General features: G+C 35.9%; 2 protein-coding genes across 2 annotated transcripts in view; one reads left to right on the forward strand and one right to left on the reverse strand.

Moving 5' to 3' along the window:
• The window catches only part of LOC117333940, a 28,559-nt gene that overhangs the window by 1,529 nt on the left and 4,137 nt on the right, over positions 1-22,893 (forward strand). Inside the window, exons 2-12 of the mRNA XM_033893359.1 lie at positions 435-528; positions 1,742-1,903; positions 2,811-2,891; positions 3,810-3,955; positions 6,525-6,633; positions 7,409-7,516; positions 7,987-8,127; positions 9,559-9,648; positions 19,427-20,346; positions 21,241-21,408; positions 22,031-22,238. Coding sequence (XP_033749250.1) covers positions 466-528; positions 1,742-1,903; positions 2,811-2,891; positions 3,810-3,955; positions 6,525-6,633; positions 7,409-7,516; positions 7,987-8,127; positions 9,559-9,648; positions 19,427-20,346; positions 21,241-21,408; positions 22,031-22,238 — 2,196 coding nt within the window. The 5' untranslated portion in view covers positions 435-465. The remainder of the gene's footprint in view (positions 1-434; positions 529-1,741; positions 1,904-2,810; positions 2,892-3,809; positions 3,956-6,524; positions 6,634-7,408; positions 7,517-7,986; positions 8,128-9,558; positions 9,649-19,426; positions 20,347-21,240; positions 21,409-22,030; positions 22,239-22,893) is intronic.
• On the reverse strand, positions 16,231-17,569 carry LOC117334712. Its single transcript, XM_033894501.1, has 2 exons — positions 17,462-17,569; positions 16,231-16,694 (listed from the first exon to the last, which is right to left on the reverse strand). The coding sequence occupies exons 1-2, from the start codon at positions 17,485-17,487 to the stop codon at positions 16,307-16,309; spliced, it is 414 nt and encodes a 137-aa protein (XP_033750392.1). The 5' UTR covers positions 17,488-17,569; the 3' UTR covers positions 16,231-16,306.

Raw genomic sequence — 22,893 nt, forward strand, 5'->3', positions numbered from 1 at the left:
ATTACAATGCAAAAAATATTTAAATTTCAAAAGATAGAAGCTCAGACTTTTGGAGAGTGATAAAAGTGAAAAGTATAAAACTTTTGGTATGTATTAAATTATACAAAAGCGTATTCTTGTTTTTGTGGATCATAATTATGGTACAGTTTTGTTGGAGAACTTATTATAACACCTAGCTATGGGTAGACGATATAACAGCAGACAAGTTGCAAGAAAACCAAGTCTGAAGACTTCCAAAGTGTGGTTATTTAACACCTACAAATATGGCCAGTATATTACATTGTTAATTGCATATATTTTATGTATGACTCCTACTTGAAGGATTAAGTCACATATTTTCAATGAAATTATTTATCACAGGTTGTTTTTCATTAAAACTACTAATTAGAGGTTTGATTAAATGTGGATTCAAAGTGGATAACTTTTCATTACAGTTTGTGATGCTGGACAGAAATTGTTGTTACAATGAGTGAAATAGCTAATTCTGCTGAGTACAAGAGCTTTAGGAGCTCAGTTCCTATGAAAAAGGTAAGTTCTTAATAATAAAGTGAAAAAGGCAATCAAAACTCTTAAAATATTGGATATTTGATATGGCATAATGCCTTTCAACACTTTGACCAAAATGTTGATATTAGAAATCCAATGCCAAAACCCAGGTGACATCTTAAGCTCTCCATCTTATTCGAATGAGCTAGAAAGCTTGTTCTGTATTGGTTATTTTTAGCTCATCTGACTCGAAGGTCCTGAATGCCTGAATGGATTTTGATGAAATTTGGTCTCCAGCATTATTGGGCAAAGGAGATAAAACTTTGTAAAAATGGATGGTGTGGCTACCCTGGGGATGGAGAAGCGGGGCCAAATAGGGGAAGTTGAGGTTAATCCTTTAAATCCATACTTGTCTTGAACAACTTAATATATTTTGGTGAAATTTGGTCTGGAGCATTACTTGGTAAAGAAAATCTAATGTTGTATAAGTGGAGGATATGACCCTATTGGGATGGGATAAAGGGGGCCCAATAGGGGAATAAAGCAAAAAAAAAAGAGAATTTTTTCGAAATCTTTTTCTTTTTCGAGAAAAGCAGGAATTGGTCCACCTGTAGTTTGAACCATTGTTGGCAGAGTCAGTTCAAAAGTAAGAAATGTTTGAGAATACCTGGTATAACTTGAATAAATCTATTTTGCCATAATTACTGAAATATCCAGGTGAGTGATGCAGGCTCTCTGGGCCGGTTGTTATAAGTAATTACCAAGTTAGTTAATGTATTGTATTATTAAGAACATTGTATTATGATGAATAATTTTGAGTTTCATTAATCCCAATATCATGACAAATTTGCTGTCTTAAAGCGGTTCACGTATTATTATCTATGGTTATTGAGCCTTCTCAACTCCCTCATGACCTTAAATTTCGGCTACACAAGACATTTCTTCCACTACCCTACCACATACTCACGAACAGCTGAGTCGGCTGAAACACAACAGAATAAAGGCTCTTTTTTCAGGATGAAACACGGAGCCCAGGCCAGGACTTGCTCTTGTTCACAAAGCTCCCATCCTACCACTAGACCACCATGCCTCCAATTGTCTTTTTACCATTTCATATGTGTTCAGATAATTTTGTTGATGTTCACACCATACTCTCAATCTGACATTGACAATGATGCTAGTGGGGCATTTAGCTATAGTTAACTTTGCTGTTTTCATGGTTGAGTTATTTGACATGCAAGGCCTTTTGTTTTAGTTTATTGTAGATGATGATCAAACAAAAGAGTGGGCACTCTATGATGCAGGGCCGAAGAGTGTAAGATGTCCGATGATTTGTTTCCCTCCTGCCAGTGGAACTGCTGATGTTTACTTTCGTCAGGTGCTAGCACTGTCTGCACACGGTTACAGAGTGATTGCTGTATGTACACTAGTGAAGATTTATCAAGCATTTGTTAACCACTAATTTGATGGGGGGGGGTGGGGGGGGGGGGGGGGGGGAATCACATTTAGCCTTCATAAGCTCCTATATTTTCTGTTTCAGTCATATGTGTCACTAGTACAGTGCAACTTCCAAAAACCAATTCTTCTCAAAACCAATCACACTTGACTATATATCAAGGAAAATAGCAATGTATGGAATCGATCCTTCTTTATTATAGTATTAAAGACGTCCCAATACCAATCCCCTTGAATTCTGAATACCGAACTAATTTTGTGTCCAGAGTGTTTAAAATATGACTATGTAATCAACACCTGTGGTGGTTGTTGTCGTAAGATTTGTCTTGTGGCATACTTTTTCAATCTCCCATGTCCATGAACACTTTTGTCATAAGCTGACAATTAAATAGCACCTTATAGACCTATAGCTTGCTGTTAATGTTTTATTTCTGGGTAAAAATTCATTTGTGTGTGAAAAAAAATGCAAGAGATCACATGCATATTAGTCAACTGTTGAGTTAGTTGATGACACAATATCTCACAGAAGCGTGATCAAAAATATACTTCATCTCCTGGACTCCATGGTTGTAATCATGCACATCTCCTGGACTCAATGGTTGTAATCATGCACCATAATTTTTATGATTTTGAATAGAGGTACATGACATTATGTTTATTTTGTATATCTTACCATGACTTTATAATGAGAAAAACGTGTAATAATTAAAAATTTGATAAAAAAATGAATAAAAATAAAACTACATAAACTGTATATGACAAAAGATATGTACCACTTCAGCCACTGGACTAGCTGCTACTCGGTGTCTGAGGAACATGTGTGTGAAGGATAAAGGGAGGTAACTCTGTGGTATTTCTGTGTATTGTAGGTGGAGTATCCCGTATACTGGACAATGAAAGAATTTTGTGATGGCTTTAGGAAGTTGTTAGATCATCTACAGCTAGACAGGGTAAGTACTTGTGTTTGAATTATTCTTCCTACTGATACATATATATATAGGTAAAACCATCACTTATCCTAATAATGGTGGTTGCCTAACTACTGTACTTTTATTTTGATACTGAACAACTGAAAATCCCAACACCAGACTTGCACAATATTGGTATCATTCTTGGTATAACTTCTTGTCGTAATAATGGTAATGGATCATTTTCCTTTCACTTTTTCTGATACTAAAGCACTGAAAAAATCTCTAACAACAGACTTAGATATTTTATAGGTGTCTGGTGTTGAGCTGAAGTATAATCTATTGTCTGAACCCATGTAGGAGTGGGGACAGAATATTTCTGCTGTATTTCACTGTCGTAAGAGGTGACTAATCGCTGACTCCCCTCCCCCACCTCTGCAGAGTCTGGAGTGGTTTCTCCTTTGTCTTCTGTTCATGGAACATTGTAGAGCCCAAGAATAAGACCTGCTGTGTCCCACTACATGCTGATCATAGAAGGCCACCAAAAGTGGAGCCCCTGAAAAATTGAGGATTTTTTTCATTGTCTTCTATCTAGGGGACATTGGAATGACCAAAATAGATCTTCTGCCCTCATATCTTAAACATTTCATTTCTGTCCTCATTGCTCTGTCTTTCTGTAGGTGTCTCCTTTCCACCCGTCCTTATATGACCTTGGCTGTTGTGAGGAAGTTCAACCTCTACAAACAGAACTATTGTCCGACAACATTTTATGTTAATATGTTTTTGAGGTGCTGTAAACTCTTCACCTTCAAGTGATGATAAATGAGTGTCATTTTCAATTAAAACCACAAAATTAGTCACACTAGGAAGTTGTATACCACTTGATTGAATATAATTGGAAAAAGTCATATGCAGACATTGAAAACAATCATTGAGATGAATGATCTTATTTCCTGACAGGTCCATCTGTTTGGATCATCACTTGGTGGTTTCCTGGCTCAGAAGTTTACAGAGTTCACCAATTTGTCTCCTAGAGTGGCATCTCTGATTTTGTGCAATTCTTTTTACGATACATCAATATTTCAGCAGACAAACTCAGCTCCAACGTAAGTGTTTTTAGGTCACCTGAGACAAAGTCTCAAGTGACCTATTCTAATCCCCTTTTGTCCGTCGTCGTGCGTCGTGCGTCGTCCGTCGTGCGTCGTCCGTCGTCCGTCGTGCGTCCGTAAACAATTTACATTTTCGACTTCTTCTCCAAAACCCCTAAACCAAATTCAATGAAATTTGGCAGGAAGCTTCTATGGCTAAAGGTCAACCAAAATTGTAAATTATATGGTCCCCACCCCCCAGGGGCCTCAGGGGCGGGGCTAAAAAGGGTCAAATTGACTAAAACTTCAAAAATCTTCTTCTCTACTCTCAGATATGGTGGAATCAAACACTCTTCATAGATGGAAGGGTCTTAAGGTGCTTTACCAAAACTGTAAATTTCATGACCCAGGGGTCTCACGTTTGCCCCTGGGGAGGGGGTAAACTTTACTATAGTTTATATAGGGAAATCACATTTTTGACTTTTATTTGTTTTATTTCTATTGGAATTCATTCTAATTTGGTTAACATTATCAGCATGGGATGACAGTTTGATGGCATGCACATGTTGGCCCTGACTGACCCCCAGGGGCTGATGGGCGGGGCTAAAAAGGGCCAAATTGACTGAAATTTCAAAAATCTTCTTCTCAAGACCGAAATAAGTTGGAATCAAATACTCTTTATAGTTTGAAGGGTCTTAAGATGCTTTACTAAAATTGTGAATTTCTTGACCCCGGGGTCTCAAGTTTGCCCCTGGGGAAGGGGTAAACTTTACTATAGTTTATATAGGGAAATCACAATTTGACTATAATTTGTTTGATTTCTATTGGAATTCATTCTAATTTGGTTAACATTATCAGCTTGGGATGGCAGTTTGAGGGTATGCACATGTTGGCCCTGATTGACCCGGAGGGGCTGATGGACGGGGCTAAAAATGGTCAAATTGGCTGAAATTTCAAAAATCTTTTTCTAAAGACCGAAATAAGGTAGAATCAAATACTCTTCATAGTTGGAAGGGTCTTAAAGTGCTCTACTAAAATTTATTAATTTAATGACCCGGGGGTCATAAGTTTGCCCCTGGGGAGGGGTTAAATTTTACTATAGTTTATATGGGGAAATTACATTTTTGACTGATTTGTTTGATTTCTATTGGAATTCATTCTAACTTGGTTAACATTTTTAGCATGGGATGAAAGTTTGATAATATGCATATGTTGGCCCTGACTGACCCCTGAGGGCTGATGGGCGGGGCCAAAAAGGGTAAATTAAATTAACTGAAATATTTCAAATCTCAGGTGACCGTTAAGGCCCATGGGCCTCTTGTTTTAATATAAAAATGAATGGGTAACAATAATTAAGAGAACGTTCATATTTCTGTTGTAGATACACTGTTCATACACTACTAGTAATAGAGTGAAAAGCTCACATGTTTATGTTTCTACTCTATGATGTGACATAGACATTTTAGCAAAAATTGATATTTAAAATTATAAGTATCCCACGAGGAACAGGAGGGGAGGGGCACTATAGTCTTGCTTTGTATCATGTCTTTCTTTGTGTCTTTTTGCACTTTATCTTATCAGGACTCTATCACCTACACTGCTTGTCTCTAGAATTTAGTACTTGGGTCCTTGGTTTACCTAGACGAGGCAGTGTAGCTGACATACATTTTGACTGCTGACTACATCAGAAGTTTGGCTGGGATGTATTAGCTTTTATATATATACTGGGACTTCATATTTAGTGCATGGTATCGCCTAAGTGGGACAGTATGACATGTACCAAAAATAGGTTACGTAGATCTACATTTTAACTTCTGACCTATAGACATCAGGAAAACAAATGTTTGGGGCTGATCTGCATTTCTTGTCAATGGAAAATTTTACTTGGAGCACAGGTTCATTTGCTTTAAACTTTTATTATTAAAATTAATGAAATTCCTGGATTCAAAAAGTTCAATCACATTAGTACCACCAAATGCAATTTGAATGTTCTGGGTCTGTCAAACAATCAGTTTGTATTTGTGCATTCTCGTCATATAATTTCCAATTCAGTGAGGACTGTTCATCACTGAATTGTTTTTTCTTTATAATAAACAGCATAATTGCAGTGTGGCCTTGATGTGAAAGTTGATATCAATACTTCTATTCTATTTAATTCGCATTTGAAAAAAAAAACAAAACAATAATGTAGCTAGGACATACCTGATTTCTTGATCAACATACATAGTTGTCTAAGAGGAAATATGTTCTGTAGGAATCTCAAAACTTAGTAAAATTATGTTGTAAGGTTACTACATAAAATATTCATGCATTTATTTTCTTGAGAAAAATGTATTTTGAAGAATACTCTTTCAGGAAGAACATATTTGATAGAACAAACAATAAATTTTTCATTGAATACATTTTCTTCAGTAAATCTCTCTTTTAAAGCGAATATGGTTATATACTAAATAAAAACAAATTCTTGTACAGTGTGATGTTGGTTGGTGTATCAAGCCGATAATTCCATCAGCTCATTGACTCACTGAGATTTAGGCTTTAGCATTTGTATCATATGTAAATTCATGCAGGTGTCTCTTTTGAATAGGTTCTGGATGATGCCTGCATTAATTCTCAAGAAAATGGTGATGGGGAACTTCGAGAAGGGTCCCTCTGACCCCAGTATATGTGACTCTGTTGATTTCCTTGTGGAAAAGGTAATACTTTACAAAATATAAATCTTTCTGGTTTACTCCTGTGTAATACTGTATGGCATTTTTGATTCTGGTGACTTTGTGTTAAACTTAATTAAACTTAATCAATATCTCTGGACAGCTGTGGTTTGTACAAACTAAGTGGATGTGGATGGTGTACACAAATAGACAGTCTTTTGGAAATGTCACTGTGTTATGGAATTTATGACCAGAAAACAAATTCAATGATTTGATATGCCACAAGGCTAATGACATATTAGATTATTGAACAAGTTTAATAAATTCTATGTTGTATTATTATCTATCAAATTACTCATATTTATGAGAAAATAAACAAATATTTTCCTGTAAGATTGATATACATACATGTATTTATATATACAATGTATTTTAACCACCACCAAAACTATCATACGACATCATCACAACACCATTCTGAAGGGCAAGTAGTATAGTGCAGTGTCTAGTGTCCCTTAAATGTCTGTCTGGCCAGCATCAACATTTCCATTTAAACAAAAACTTCTTCATATTAAACCAACCCAGGGTCATGATATTGAGTCAGTAGCATTGAAATGCTGTGATGAAAGGCTAACATGTTTCAAATAAACTACTTTTACTTTCAGGGTCAGATGTTTTAAAATCATACACAACTTCTTCTCATTTAACGAAGAGGCCCACTGAGACCTGGTATTGGGCCTAAAGCATGCTGGGAAGAAGGCCCGCCCCCTCCCAAATGTCAGTGAATTTCCTAATCTAATAACATGTTTTGTCTTCCCAGCTGGATAATTTGTCCCAGCAGCAGTTGGCTTCCCGTCTGACATTAAACTGTATGAACTGCTATGTAGAACCTCAAAAGGTGTCTCAGGTCCCCATCACCATCCTCGACGTAAGTAGTTACTTTGTGTATATGTCTTGAAAAGAGAATTGATTTTAAAAATGAGTAAATAAATGAAATGTTTTGTTACTATAATGTTTCCAATTTAAACTATGCTTAGCATTATTAGATTGATAGTAGGAAACAAAATTTCAAAATGATTTTGATTTTTATCCCTGGTATATTTTTATAATTTCTCTTGGAGATACTTTTGTTGTCAGCTGAATCAGATGAAGACACTATGTGGTGTCAGTGAAGACGATTTAATAACGGCACTTTATAATCAGATACCTTGTAGTGTTTTAGCTGGATACTAGAATAGCATATGAGAAAGGAATCATTCCCTTTGAAGTGAGGCGGTGAAAAAACTAAAATCACCTGCTGTATAGCCTTTGTTTTGATATAAAATGCCTATTGGAAGTAATTTGATTCTCTATCAGGAGTTTGGTTTATTACAGGACTAATGCTACTCTCTCCTATAGGTATTTGATGACTGTGCCTTGTCCTTCTCTGCACGAGAGGAAATGTACAAATGTTACCCAGATGCCAAAAAGGCTCACCTAAAATCCGGAGGAAATTTCCCTTACCTAAGTCGTTGTGATGAAGTTAACATCTTTATACAAGTAAGTATATATTCTTTAGTGTCTGTTGATCTTTTTTGTTACCTGGCTCTCCATTTTAATGTTAATGAAGTATTGCCAACTGTTTTCCTGGAGAATTGCTAGAAAATAGTAACAAGGCGTTTTGTGTGTTGTGTGTGTGTGTGTGTGTGTACATGTTGTGTAACATCTGCATACATCCAAGCATTCAAATGATTGTGATGAAGCATCTCTCTCATTGTGATTACCTTGGTAACAGTGTGCCTGATTCAGGATGGTTTGAGGATATATCAGACAAGGGTCTTCTGAAATGACCTATATTGGATATTTTGGGTTATTCAGGTAACACAACAGTTGTTTCATGACTGATATGTACAGCCAAGGGAAATGACTAATAGAATATTTCCCTGCCTTGGGGATGTGACAGAGAAATCTAAACCAGAGGTGGAATTCATGAATGTTGGACTCGAGGCTAGCCAAGGGTTGGACATTCATGAATTCCCCGGAGGGTTGAGGTTTCTTTGTCACACTCCCTAGGCAGGGAATGATTATTTTTCTCCCACCACTTTAAATATCCCATCGGTTATCATGGTCTGTTTATAAACAAATGCACATGATCGGCGCATGAATATCCTCATTTGAAGAAGTACCCATCACAATCTCAAAAAAATTGCAATACAGTATCATTACACAAGAAAACACAGGACGAAAATTAATTCACAGTATTTATTCAAAAACACTAAAATAAGGTATTGTTGATACTATTCTGATGTTAAAAACAGTACATCTTGTCATTTCATTAAACTTGGTCTCTTATGCATATTTAACATTAAATAACAATGTGGGAACTATAGTGATGTCACTCAAAAAGGAGTTCTAGAATTACTTCCTGTTCAGACGGTAAGCATGTGCAATCTGTCATCAAGATTTGGTGACACCGTAACCTTCTGTCTCATTTTGGTTTGGTGACACCACTACTCCATAGTTACTTTTCATGGTTTGGTGACCCGACAACTCCCGAGTTTCTTCATGATCTAGTGACTTCAGAACTCTTAAAAAAATTTTGTAGGTTATTGTTGGGTTGTAATGCTTACATATTATGTAAAATTTCTTTGAATTCCATGTAAGTAATGATTGTATCCTAGCCATCATATCTGGGGACTTTTTTTACTCATTTTGTCTTGTGATTCCATATTGTGTTGTCTTGTAACTCCATATTGACTCGCGGGTCAACCATAGCTAGAAACTCAGTATATATCTCTACACAGTGTAGAGGTAGTGTACTAGAATCAAGTTGCTGTCTGTGTTCTCTGTGTTACTTCAAAAAGTCCTGTTCTTGATATTAACGACACACATCTAATCATCATGATCACAAAAACCTTTGAATGTCTGACTGCCATGTTTTTTTTATTGATTGATGGATATGCTACAATAACCTATTTTTGAATCCCACAGATTCACCTGAAGCAGTTCCAGGGAATGAGATATAGTGCCAGTGATAGTGTGCCGTTGACAGATGAGAATGAATCCTCAAGAGAACAAATATAAACAGGACAGGTGTGACACAGGGACCAATGAGACTAGTGATGTGCCAATATTTAGACCTTGGTTACGGTCTATAGTTAAGACAGCTGGGTGTCACTAATGCTCCGAGATAAACAGTACAACCCAGACTTCCATTGTAAAGATATCTCATTGGAAGTTCAATATATATCTATTTTTTGACATGGCTCCATCCCATATTAACCAGGGATATAATAATTAATATAAGAATCGGAGCACAGAGCACTTGCCACTGTGCAAGTAAACTAGAAGAATGTGTTTTAACAAACACATTCAGGGAAATGGCAATGTTGGCAACTCCGATATTAAATCAACTTTATTTTATTATAATTGATGCTATATATATATATAAATGCTTAAAATGCCAAACCTTCCTTTTTATGTATTTAGTTTGAATGTGATTCACACTTTTATGTGTAACATGGTATGTGTCATTTTATATTTACCAGTATAAATCAGTCATTGCCACTGTAGATATTCCTAGGTATGAAAATCAGAGCTGTACATATGTCATTTTATTTCACTTAACCATTAAACACTTTGACAACTACAAATGTATTAAATTGCTTTTGTTGATTTTCATTTTGCAATTTTTAACTGATAATTTTTAATAAAAATAGGTTTTTTTTGTATCAATAATTAATGTGCTCATTTGTTAATTTCTAGTTTTGAGGTTTTGAAGATGATTGTAGAAAATAATCAGAATACAGTACTATTAAAAAGTTGCTGTTATTGTCAAAGAGAATTCAAAGTGGTTTGACATCAGACTTTTGCCTAAAATCATCTTCCACTTAAGTTCTGATATTCGCAAGCCTTGCTTACTTTAAATAACTTGATATTTAGTATTACACAAATAATGAAGAGTGATGTAATTTTAATGCCAGGTGATATATGATAATTAGTATATTACATTACCAGGTGTGTAAGGTTGAGTGTATGTTTGCCTTTGTTTATCACTTTCTAAAAAGTTTGACTGTGGTTGAACCAGATTTGTATATTTGTAAAACAGTGATGGATCTATCGATTTTGTGTTTCTGGTGAACCCAAACGTCTTTCAAGGAATTCATGGACATTTGCAGTTGTCTGGCTTTGTCTCAGAAAATACATTTCAGATTTGCATGTCATTTATGAAAAAAGATTGCACCCATATATTGATAATTGGCACTGTAAACCTAAAACTGACCCAAGTCTCTGTTGTGATTTAATTCTTGAGTTCTTGATGCCATTACATATACATGTACTTATAATAAAATCCATCTGGATTATTAAGAAGACATCAGAAATATTGATGTTAATTAATTGTCGAAGTCGGAGAAAAATATCTATAATGATTAAGTGCAGATTATTTGGACCAATGACCTAAATGAACACTTATTTGAAAATAACATGAAATAAACAAAGTCTTATCTTCAAAAGTTACAGAACCATTGAACATTACAGGCCCATAGAACCTTGTGTTATTATATACCATTCTATGAAATGTACATATCGGACAAGTGATGAAAAATTTGTGATGTTTAAGTTATATTTTTTTTTTTTTTTTTTTCGTTGATTCCTATCGGTAAAAATTCATGACATTTTGGTTTACATTCATATCAGTAAAAAATCATGACATTGGTTTTAGTAGCATATTTTAAAGCTTATTAGCATAATTAATTTGCTATTATATTGAGATTTTTCATGAAGCAAAATGTAATGCCATTGATTCAATACTCTATAATAAATGGAATTCACTTATTGATGTTTCATTTTCATTAAGGAATTTCTGTCATCAATTTGAGTTATGTGAAGATTCAAGTTTCAGTTTTGAAGGTAAAATATAGCAAGAATTATAACGAAATAGGAAGACATATTTAATAGACAGACTTACATGTATATAGCATTGATTTTATGTGGAAAATATCCCTACATATATGAAATAAAGAATTGCAGATTATATAGGGAATGCCACTGTGAAAAGACAGAAACAAATATATGAATACAGTTATATTTCTTTTTTTTTAATCATACGGTTCAGTGATGAAGAAAAATTAAGTAATCAGTCAAATTTTATTGTTTTTGTGAAAAGGATGTGAACATGTATTATTGTGACAGCTGTGATAGGTATTGAATGTTGTGTTTACAAACTGAGGCTCCATAAAGAAGGGTTGTAGAAAAGTTCTTTTAATGTCGTGTTTCCATTCCCAATTTGGTGCTTTTATTACATTATACAGCGTTAAATGGCATATTCATTCATTTGTTTAAATTCATCTTTAATTAAAAAAAAATTGTTGATACAGTTAAATAAAATATATTGGTATTCATTGTCCTTTTCAGCTCACCTCATTGAAGTTGAGGGTGATGTGATGCTATTGTCCTAGCATAAACGTTTAATGTTCAATTAAGCATGGTTAAGATTTGTCTATAAAACTAAATGACTGATATTTCTATGGCTTTTAAAACCCATATGCTTATAGGGATCTGACCAAGATATTCTGCTTGATTTACCCAAGCTGAACTCAAGCATTTCTTAGTCACTACTGATAAATTAGTTACATTTACATATTTATTATGGTGGTGATATCACGGCTGTGTTGTTGAGGTGGTAATATCACGGCTGTGTTGTTGAGGTGGTAATATCACGGCTGTGGTGTTGAGGTGGTAATATCACGGCTGTGGTGTTGAGGTGGAAATATCACGGCTGTAGTGTTGAGGTGGAAATATCACGGCTGTGGTGTTGAGGTGGTAATATCACGGCTGTTGTGTTGAGGTGGTAATATCACGGCTGTAGTGTTGAGGTGGAAATATCACGGCTGTGGTGTTGAGGTGGTAATATCACGGCTGTTGTGTTGAGGTGGTAATATCACGGCTGTTGTGTTGAGGTGGTAATATCACGGCTGTGGTGTTGAGGTGGTAATATCACGGCTGTGGTGTTGAGGTGGTAATATCACGGCTGTGGTGTTGAGGTGGTAATATCACGGCTGTGGTGTTGAGGTGGTAATATCACGGCTGTGGTGTTGAGGTGGTAATATCACGGCTGTTGTGTTGAGGTGAGCCTTTATATAGTTATGGTTAACATGCCTCGACCAAGGGTTAATAATTTGGAGATTGCTTTGCCATACTCCACTGTGCTAAAGGAAACTTTAGTAATAAGATACTAGAGTGTTCATTGACACAGATACTACAGTGGAAATCTACATGTAGTATTAAATGTAATTCGACACTGTATATCATGTTAATATGGGGAAATAATTTAATTGGTTTCCACCAAAACTAGGGTCCACTGTTAATATATTTACTGCTTTGTACTTAAACTTCACTGTGCTGTAACTGAACAAATTATATATACATTTTTGAAAGTCTTGATCAGTTTCAATAAATATGTATATGTACACATTGTAAATTGTTGTTTTTATGTACATCAAATGAATTCACTTTAGATGATCACTTAAATTGGGTTTATTGCTCTCTGAAGAGCCAGATATCAAGATATTGCCTGTTATCCAGAGTAACTTGGGAAACAAACAACAGAACAGGACTATCACTGATCTCTGCTTCGAAAGAATCACAAAATGGCCTTAGTAACTGTCCAAGAATATCATCAATGGTCACAAATTTCATTAATTATCCCCTTCCAAATGCAGATTGGCAAGGAATATACAAACAGGTTCCTTCTGTCTGTACATTTCTGGATCCTATCTCCAAAACAGTTAAAAAAGATAACTTAAGAAAACTTACTACTAACATCAATCAAGTGATAATGTACATTTTTGCTATGAAGTAGTTTTCAGTTTCAATATCTTCATGATTACCATGGAGACAAACGTTTATAATCAGTCATTTCAGCATTTCCGGAGTGTGTCTCCAAAACTGTTTAAGATAACTCTAGGAACTATCTTACACACATCTTTCTAGTGGTGGATTTTGTATGTAGCTGTTTTTGCTTTCAATTTTTAGCTCACCTGGTCCGAAGGACCAAGGTGAGCTTATGCCATACCGTTGCGTCAGTCGTCCGTCCGTCCGTCAACAATTGACTTCTTCTTCATAACCACTGATCAGACTTTGACCAAATTTTGTCAGAAGCATCCCTATGGGGTGTGGACTCAAAATTGTACAAATGGTGGGGCTGACCCCCCAGGGGTCTGAGGGTTGGGGCCAAGATGGGTCAATTTGGCTAAATTGATATGAACAACTTCTCTTCTGAAACCAAGCAATTGATATTGCTCATATTTGACTGTGAGCATCACTATGGGGTGGGGATTCAAAATTGCACAAATGGTGAGGCTGACCCCAAGGGGGCCCCGAGGGGTTGGGCCAAGAGGGGTCAATTTGGCTAAATTGATATGAACAACTTCTCTTCTGAAACCAAGCAATTGATATTGCTCATATTTGACTGTGAGCATCCCTTTGGAGTCGGGATTCAAAATTGTACAAATAGTTGAACCGACCTCCCTAGGAGCTGAGAGGCGGGGCCAAAAGGGGTCATTTTGGCAGAATTGATTTAAACAACTTTTTCTCTGAAACTAAGCAATGCATATCTCTAATATTTAACTGGTAGCATTCCCTTGGGTTTCAAATTCAAAATTGAACAAATGACAGGGCCAACCCCCTGGGGGCTGAGGGGTGGGACCAAAAGGGGTCAATTTGGTTAAATTGACATAAACAACTTCTCTGAAACTAAGCAATGGATATCACTCACATTTGTATGGTAGCATGGTCATGGGGTGGTGATTCAAAATTGTACAAATCTTAGGGTTGACCCCCACCAGGGGGCTGAGGGGTGGGGCTAAAAGGGGTCAATTTGGCTAAATTGATATGATCAACTTCTTTTCTGAAACAGCTGATGTTTGACTGGTAGCATCCTTTTTGGTAAGGATTCAAAATTTTATAAAGGAAGGAACTGACCCATATCTCGTGAAATCCAGGTGAGCGATACAGGCCCTCTGGGCCTCTTGTTCAAGGTCACCATGGAGACAAATATTCAAAATCAGGTTTTCGTGTTTCCAGAAATACACAAATTAATCAAGTGGTCTGAAAGTTCTTTTTTATGGAACATTTAAATGCTTTCATGGTTACCATGGAAACAATTTCAAAATCACTTATTTCAGTATTAACTCTGGAGTATATTCTACCAACATCAATCTCCTGGTCTAGTGGCACCTTCTGTTAAAGCTGTGATAACATAGCTCTGGACGATGGACGGACAATTTCCGACAGATGGACAGATTTTATATATTTTAACTATAAATTTGTTTGTTTTAAGATTAGAAACTATTGAAAACTACATTACAGGTTTGGAACTTGTAAAAAAACATTGAGATTGTTGCAAACTTGCCAGAAATGATCTGGAAATGAAATTGTTATTTTCATTCTCATAAAAACTTTGACAAAGCAGAAAGCAGCCATTTAGCACCATGATTTTGCAATCATGGTTTTCCTGGAGAACACCTATTTCAAACTTTTCAAGTTTCACCGTTGGGGTTCAGTTCAAACTTGCCTGAAAAGATCCTCAGATGGTCCTGGCCAAGTGTTGTTATTTTTCAGGTCAGTCTGGATACAAATGGCTGTCATGACTGCCATCTTGAAAAACACATTTTAAATATCTTCTCAAGCTGCACTGGTGCAATTGAGCTGGAAATTGTTGAGGATGTTAAGGAAGGAAAGTTGACAAATTATTTTTCTGTTTCATAAAAACTTTGACATGATTGCGCATGGTTTCCCTGAATGCTTATTTTAAACTTCTCAAGTTTCACCAGTGGGATTGACAAAATTTGCATGGAATGATTCCGATATGGTCTTAGTGATTTTTTTCGAGTTGCTCAGAAATCTAAGCTTGCAACTATGGGCCTCTTGGTTTTTCTTTCTTTTTTAAAATTTATGTGATGACATGTAATCCAGCAATCTATGAGCCCTATTTTCCTCTTAATTTTACACTTTTGCTGCACATAAATTTTGTTTATCATCTATTGTTTTTAGAAGACATGTAGGTCAACTATTTCAAACTTGACCTTTACCATGCAACAAAGTGAGATTTCTCTGGTACCCATTGGAAACTTAATTTGTTTACAGAATTTGAGGAAATGAAAAAAGTTTTTCAGTACAATACTAATAATAACATGTTTTTTTTATTTTAGCATATGTGTCCAGACACTTACAGCTGAGCACCGATTTTTGACAATCTGTTACTACAGTAATACTGACATCATAACATTTTTAGCTCATTTAAATTGGACCAAGTGGGCTTATGCCGTGGTGTGGTATCGGTCAAATATGTTAAAAAGAACAATGGGTTTTGGTTGGTAGAGTCCTATGATGGAGCCCCACAAAGTTTGCAAAAAGATAAATGACCTTGAATATGAAGAACTGACAAAGTCTGATATTAAATCATATTCAAGGTCATTGAGGTCAAATAGTTCAAATATATGATGGATTTCTTCTGATTACCTGAAAGGTCTAGAATGTAAATGAAAAGCAGAGAATCATCAAACAAGTAAATCCCTGGTTAATGATACAGGCCTATTGAGCCTCTTTTCTAACTTTCTCAAGGTTTATTTTTTAAAACCACTTCATTAAATAAAAGATAAATATTTCACACAATTCCTTTTATTAGCATACATACATTTTTACATTGTATTGGTTAACATCCTTACATTATCAAACTTCACGCACTATGACGGCTTCTAAGAGGCTTAGGTATGGTTGCCTCATGTTTCAATTCTTTCTTTGTTTTTGCATATCTAGGTTTGAAGGCTAGAAAAGAGTCATGCACTGTAAGGTTATATTTTCCTCTGAGTAATCTATTGAAAAGTCTTCTGCGTCCTGATGATGTTGTCAATGCAGTTTCTATTCCATGCTTATGGAGACGTTTCCATGCACTGGGTTGAAACTTTCCCCTTTTCTTGAGATTGCTCTCCTTTTCTGGGGGAAGAGTTAGACAGCGCTTAGGAATTGACCACTGTTGTTGGACATGTTTAAGTCCTACTGCAGTATGTTCACTGGTGATTTTTGTAGAACAAGTCTGTATCCTACTAGAACATTTCAGAAGGTTCCTGAAAAATAGAAGAATAGCTTACAACTTGTGCACATTTCCAGTGGCTAACCACGAGCATCTGTCTGTATTTGGTTACATTTTTGTATATTAATTAGTATTTATAATATATCTGACTTACATGTGATAATGTTCATGTACATCTGAATTATAATTCAGTGGCTGTTTCATTGATTGACTAAATTATATATGTGATCCTTGTTTTGCTACTTTGCCTTCAAACGACTTTTAAGTTACACACATGCAAATTAAATAAAACAATTGAGTATTTATAGAAAGAATATTATAGCCAACACTTGAGGACTTCCGTTATTGCCAGATGACATTGTTGATTACAAACCGTTTGGTTATTTCTCAAATCTTACTCAGGCACAAGTGTACTGAGTCTGAAGCACCATGATCAGTGAATTTAGAAGCCATTACATATAATATATATCTAAATTCTTTTTTCTTTATATTGATCAGCTGTTTTCATATAATTATAATTGTTAACTTTTTATTTTTTAAATTAAGTAGAAATCTATATAATTGGTAGGAGTAATTTAATTCAGTAGTAAGAAAATATTTCTATAAATCCTCATTTCAATTATTGTAAAAACATCTACTGAAAGAGTTGAGAACCTTGGATGTTGAAGGTTGGGAAGGGAGATAATCACGTGTTGGTGGATAGGTGAGGGTCCGCATGGAAATATCGATTTATAAGAAAGGCAAATCTAAATTAACTAAAAAGATATATAAAGGCTGTGTGTTTATTGCAATTGTGAATACCTTAAACCCGCTACCACAAATGACATTGCTTCTTTTCACTCGCAACTCTCGATCGCCCTCGGATCGTCTTTACGCTCTATTGATTCATACAGCTTCCGGCGGAAACATGCTTAAATATTATTCCGCATCACTTTCTTAAATTCAGTGGTGCTTGGTCATACAAGTATTTAAGTTTTTACAATGAAAAATTATAGCAAATATGCATATCGATATTTAAGGCAAAAATATGCCTTCAAAAATACTTAAGACGGCATATTTGTGAGGACTACATTGCGACGAAGCCATATTTTCCTTTGAAGACAGTTGTTCGGCCCACTTCCATGGAAAATATAAACAAGTATGCATAACTTGGTTTGAACGTAAGATAACTTTTATATTTACTGATTTTGCTGTTAAGATTATACTCCGGGTGGTCGTGATTGCTGATTGTCTGATGTAGCAGTGCATTTTACCCGTTTTTACATGAAATAGCAACTTAACTATTTAGTGGCACAAAATATTAAGATTATTGCGGTTGTCATTTACACTCCTGTGTATATCGATGTTGCTCCAGCTGCCGGTGTACGGTGACTGGTGTAGCGGAACTGGAAGAACTCCGTCTAGAACTCGGAGGTCCCGTTCTGATCGTTACATGTGACATCTGGGATACATTTGACGCATACTTAAAACTCACTGAAAAAGGTGATACAGGATTGTTTTGTATCATTATGCCCAAAGACTTCGTTGACTGAGGAGTGTATAAGAACTGGACTGAGCTGATAACCGGTTGCTATGTAGCACGAAGTTGTCATTAGGAAGTTCAGTGTTTGATTCCCGCATATGCGTTTGTATCTGGTCATTAACACCGGTACCAGAGTTATATGTAACTTTTTAACTCTAGTGTGTTAATGACCAGAAACAAGTGCCTATGAGTCCCGGGAATTTTGTTTTCATGGTAATCATTAGTCTACATACCTAAATGTTACTTTGAATTTCTCTACAAACTATACAGTAGATGGCCTATACTCTAACAATGCTATAGGTTATACACGACAAGATCAAACCTTTTGACATGTGTAACAGAGCGCATGATTAATTAAATTTAAATCACTGCCTCCGCTAGGGATCGAACCCGGGACCCCTGGCTTACTAGTCTTACGCTCAACCGATCGAGCTAAAGAGAAGATCTCTCTAGCCGAGTGGTATTATTGCGGCTAAGTGTTAGTATTTACCAGGGTTACACATGCATCATATAACCCCAACAATATAATCGATTGGACATCCTATACGTATATAAGAGTAACAATAACTGTAAAATGATATAACACTGAATTAATTCTTTATATTACATTTGGTAGGACATAGGATTCTTCATGGTTGGTTCTTACTTTGCATCCTCAATACCCTTGGAGTATTGAGAATTTAGACAATATATCAATTAATAATATCTGCAATATAATTGCATGTATAGCCTCAGTACTGCAGATTTTAATATCAGTTCCCCTTCTTATTGTTTCACCTAAGTGACTGGGGATCAATTCCCTGATCAAATGTGAAAAAGTATTGGGTCACCTGCCCAACCATGTGAGGTTTCTCCTTGTACATGCAGTTGCCTCCCGGCAGTGATAAGTCAGAACACCTGGGCAGGGATGATTTGTTTAAAGCTCATTTGGTAGAGAATCAGACTAGTAAGCCAGATCCAGTTGATCCAGATGTTACACTTTTTTTTGTGGTACATTTTATTGTATCCCTGGTATATATTTATATTTGAAACTTTCACTAGTCAATAGATAACACTGTCTATATATGTGCTGACTGCTAGCAGGTTCCCGGTCTGACCTTTTCCCGTTTTTTGTCTCCTCATGAGAAAGTATAACCTAATTAACACTGGTTTACTGTTTCTTGCATACTTTAATTATAATGTGCATGTTCCCTAATGAATGCTTTTATTTTGACAGGATTCAAAGGTGATGATAGGATGTTTAATCAGTTGTAAGAGGTATAGGCTGTATGACTTGCTGCAATGCTAGACACATTGTTCGTGTATCACCAGCTCCTGACACTAATCCCGATATCATTGAGATTAGAAAGGGCCGTTACCTGAGGGTTCAGCATTTCAATAAACAAAAGAGAGATGGCAAATTTGAAAAGGAAATGCAGATGTTCATGGAATACAAACACACAGGGATGCTCCCAAACATTGCCACACATTTGAGTAAACGACGAACTAATGGTGAGAAAACATCCACTCAAACTACTCCTAACAAAAGCACTGGCAATGATGACATGTCCAGGTCTCATGTGTCTAACGATGCTTCAAATGATGTAATAAATAGTCTTCCTAATGGCAACACAAACAATGAGCGACCATTGACAGAAAAAAGTATAACCAGTCGACAAACCATTCCGACTCCGAGTAGAGGTATTTCACAGGCTTCCCATGTAGACAGTCAGAGTGTCATGTCATCTTCCAATGTAACTATATCTGTGGATCAGCAAGGAAAACGCATAGATCTAGGCCACGTTGATGCTGGGCCTACCATAGATGAGGGCAGGGAGTCTGAAACTTCCCATAGCAAACAAAGTCTAGCTGATAAACCACCACTACACTCGCATGCTGCGGGTAAACTCAGTGGAAAGGAGATGCAGAGCAATGGTATAGACAAAAGCATGGTGTTATTTTTCATTCATGGTGTTGGTGGATCGTCGGATGTCTGGAAGTCACAGATAGATTATTTTTCTGGTCTTGGGTATGAGATTGTGTGCCCTGACATGATTGGACATGGATTGAGCTGTGCTCCAGACAGACAACAAGCGTACCATTTTGATGAGATCCTTGCAGACCTTGATGAGATATTTGATAAATACTGTAAAAGAAAGAACGTCATTATTGGACACTCCTATGGGTAATATAATTTATTTAACATTTATTTGTAATATAATGATATACATTGTATGTTATAATACATATATGTAAATGTCACATTTTCTTATATAATTAGTTACCATATGCATTTATACTACTTAAATGTTAAGCTGGAATAACAACTACAATTTATAGACTCTGTAATGTCTTGGCCAGGGGACAGAACCCAAAGCCTTCCTCACAGGGACAAATGCTTTATAAAAGGCCAATATATAGTAAGGCAGTGTTAAGAGAGACGTTAGGAAGAAAAAACCTGTTTAGAAAGAAGAGAAAAGATAAGATTCCAAATTTAGTGCTCTTATTTATGATCATGCAATGGTGGCAGCAGGTAAAGTTTGGGCCCCCTCAGTGATCTATCAATGGTAGTTAATTAAATTGAATGTGACCATATGTCTAAGACATATATAATTTGCTCAGAGCCTTGTTTCACCTGCAACGCCCAAATTTGCATATCTTGGGTTGACATTATGTCCATTAATATTAAATTGAAGACTCCTTTTAGCTCACGTAGTCTAAATTGTATACCATTTATTAACTTGAAGTTTTCGGTGGTCAGTCTGTTACGTTTATTTCACTTCTCCACAAACAAGAAAGAAAGAAAATTGATCTGTTGGACATCAGTTTGTCTTTCCTTGTCATCTATAAATGTCTCCTTTGTTCAGCCCATTGTCGTAACTACATGTATGTCAGAGAATATAATTTTCATACAGTGTATGCTCAGATCGCAGGTCAAAATAGATTAATTTTGTTTTAAAATAGTCTGGAATAGTGTTGTGGTTTTTTTTTAGATTTAGACTATTCATTATTGAAATACTGCTCCATAAAATGAACTCAAGCTGTTGAAAAAAATTCCAGACTGTTGTCTGTTTTACAGATGTGCATTCGCCACAGTGCTGGCCCGACAACGTTCCAGTCGTGTCCACAAGTTGATCCTAGTGAGTGGAGGAGGACCTAATCCTCTGGCACCCCAGCCAGGTGTCTTCTCCCTACCACTGTGTATGCTGTCCTGTATCAAGCCATGTCTTTCATGTTGCTTTCATCGGTAAGAATGTTCCCCAGTTTACTTGATTAAGTCATTGTGATTGTACACTGATAGCATTTGATTTACAACATTGAAACATTTGGACCTCTATCAAAGAAAAAATAGTAAAATACAATGAGGCATTCCTTTTGAAGCCTGTTGTATTCTATCTATACTCTCAACTTTCATGTAATTATAAATCATCAGATATGATATGTACTATGCTATCATGGGCCCTTGATTGGTTAAATAAAATCTTGTATCTTGTATTCTAATATGTCTAGTCAGATTCTGAAATCTATGTATCATTTTACCCACATGGCACAGGAGTGTTAATGAATAGCTGCCCATGTATACCTGGATGAATTCGGCCATAATAGGTTCCTTTGAATTTTAAAGCAGTGAATGTTTTTGAGAAAATTTGTAAATTTGTTATTGTTCCAACCGGTCTTAAATTTCTTGCAATAAATGCAGATTTTGAAAAATAGAAAGAAAAGACAGGGGTCTTAGCTTAATCTAAGCATTGTTCTGAAAATTTTCTCTGAACATTTTTCAATTTATTTGTATATTATCATTTGTGGCTCACTAGGTAAAGCAATGCCAACAACAACAAAAAAAGTTGTACGGTAAATTTCTATTGCAGGAGAGCTTTTAAGTCCAGTTCTGAATTGCCAGTATCTAAGGAAACAACTTTCGACATTCCGACATATGTGCTTAGTTACATCATGAATGGTCAGTACTGGCCAGACGGAGATGACATGTACCACAGCTGGATAGCTGTCAGTACCCTTCTAGTATACGGACGCCATGACATCTTTGTCAGTCTGCAGGAGGAGGAGGAAATGAACAAGGTATTATATTCTATACCATGATGAGCCCAAGTTTCCTCTGGCCCTGAAACCAGGCTTGGACATTCTGCTAGATAGATATCTGGTATAGGAGCTTTCGAGACATCTATCAATCTAATGGTTCATTGAGTCTATGGTGTCAGGGCTGGAGGAAGCTCAGGCTATATCATGATATGGTTTGGTTTGATGTCCTATTTACATCAAAGGATTAGTTCAGGATGTTGTCCATGAATGATTGGTTCACTGATAAAATGCAGATTAGTTAAGGATGCTGTCCATGAATGATGAGTTCACTGATAAATGCCTTTATAGTGTCATCATACCAAAATTTCACACCTGGTCTCAGTTTCATCAATATTTTTAACTTAAGGAAATTCCTTTGAAATTAAAAGTTTACATTGGAAAGCATTACAGAATGTAAGAGAACATTATGAGGAAGCTTCCATTTGTACATTGGGAACTATTAAATATTTCAAAACAACATACTGTACCATTAATGTGTTACTGCAATCAGTGTTATAAATACAGGGAAGCATTTCTCTCATATATAAATCTTAATGTTTTAAATGTTTTAGTTTTTAAATTCGTTATTGTGATTCATAAGACAGTGTTTTTTCCTCCATGCTATTCCAGAGTAAATGTTTTTTGACAACTAAAA

This window comes from Pecten maximus, chromosome 9, assembly GCF_902652985.1.
Source record: "Pecten maximus chromosome 9, xPecMax1.1, whole genome shotgun sequence".
Taxonomy (NCBI): Eukaryota; Metazoa; Mollusca; class Bivalvia; order Pectinida; family Pectinidae; genus Pecten; species Pecten maximus.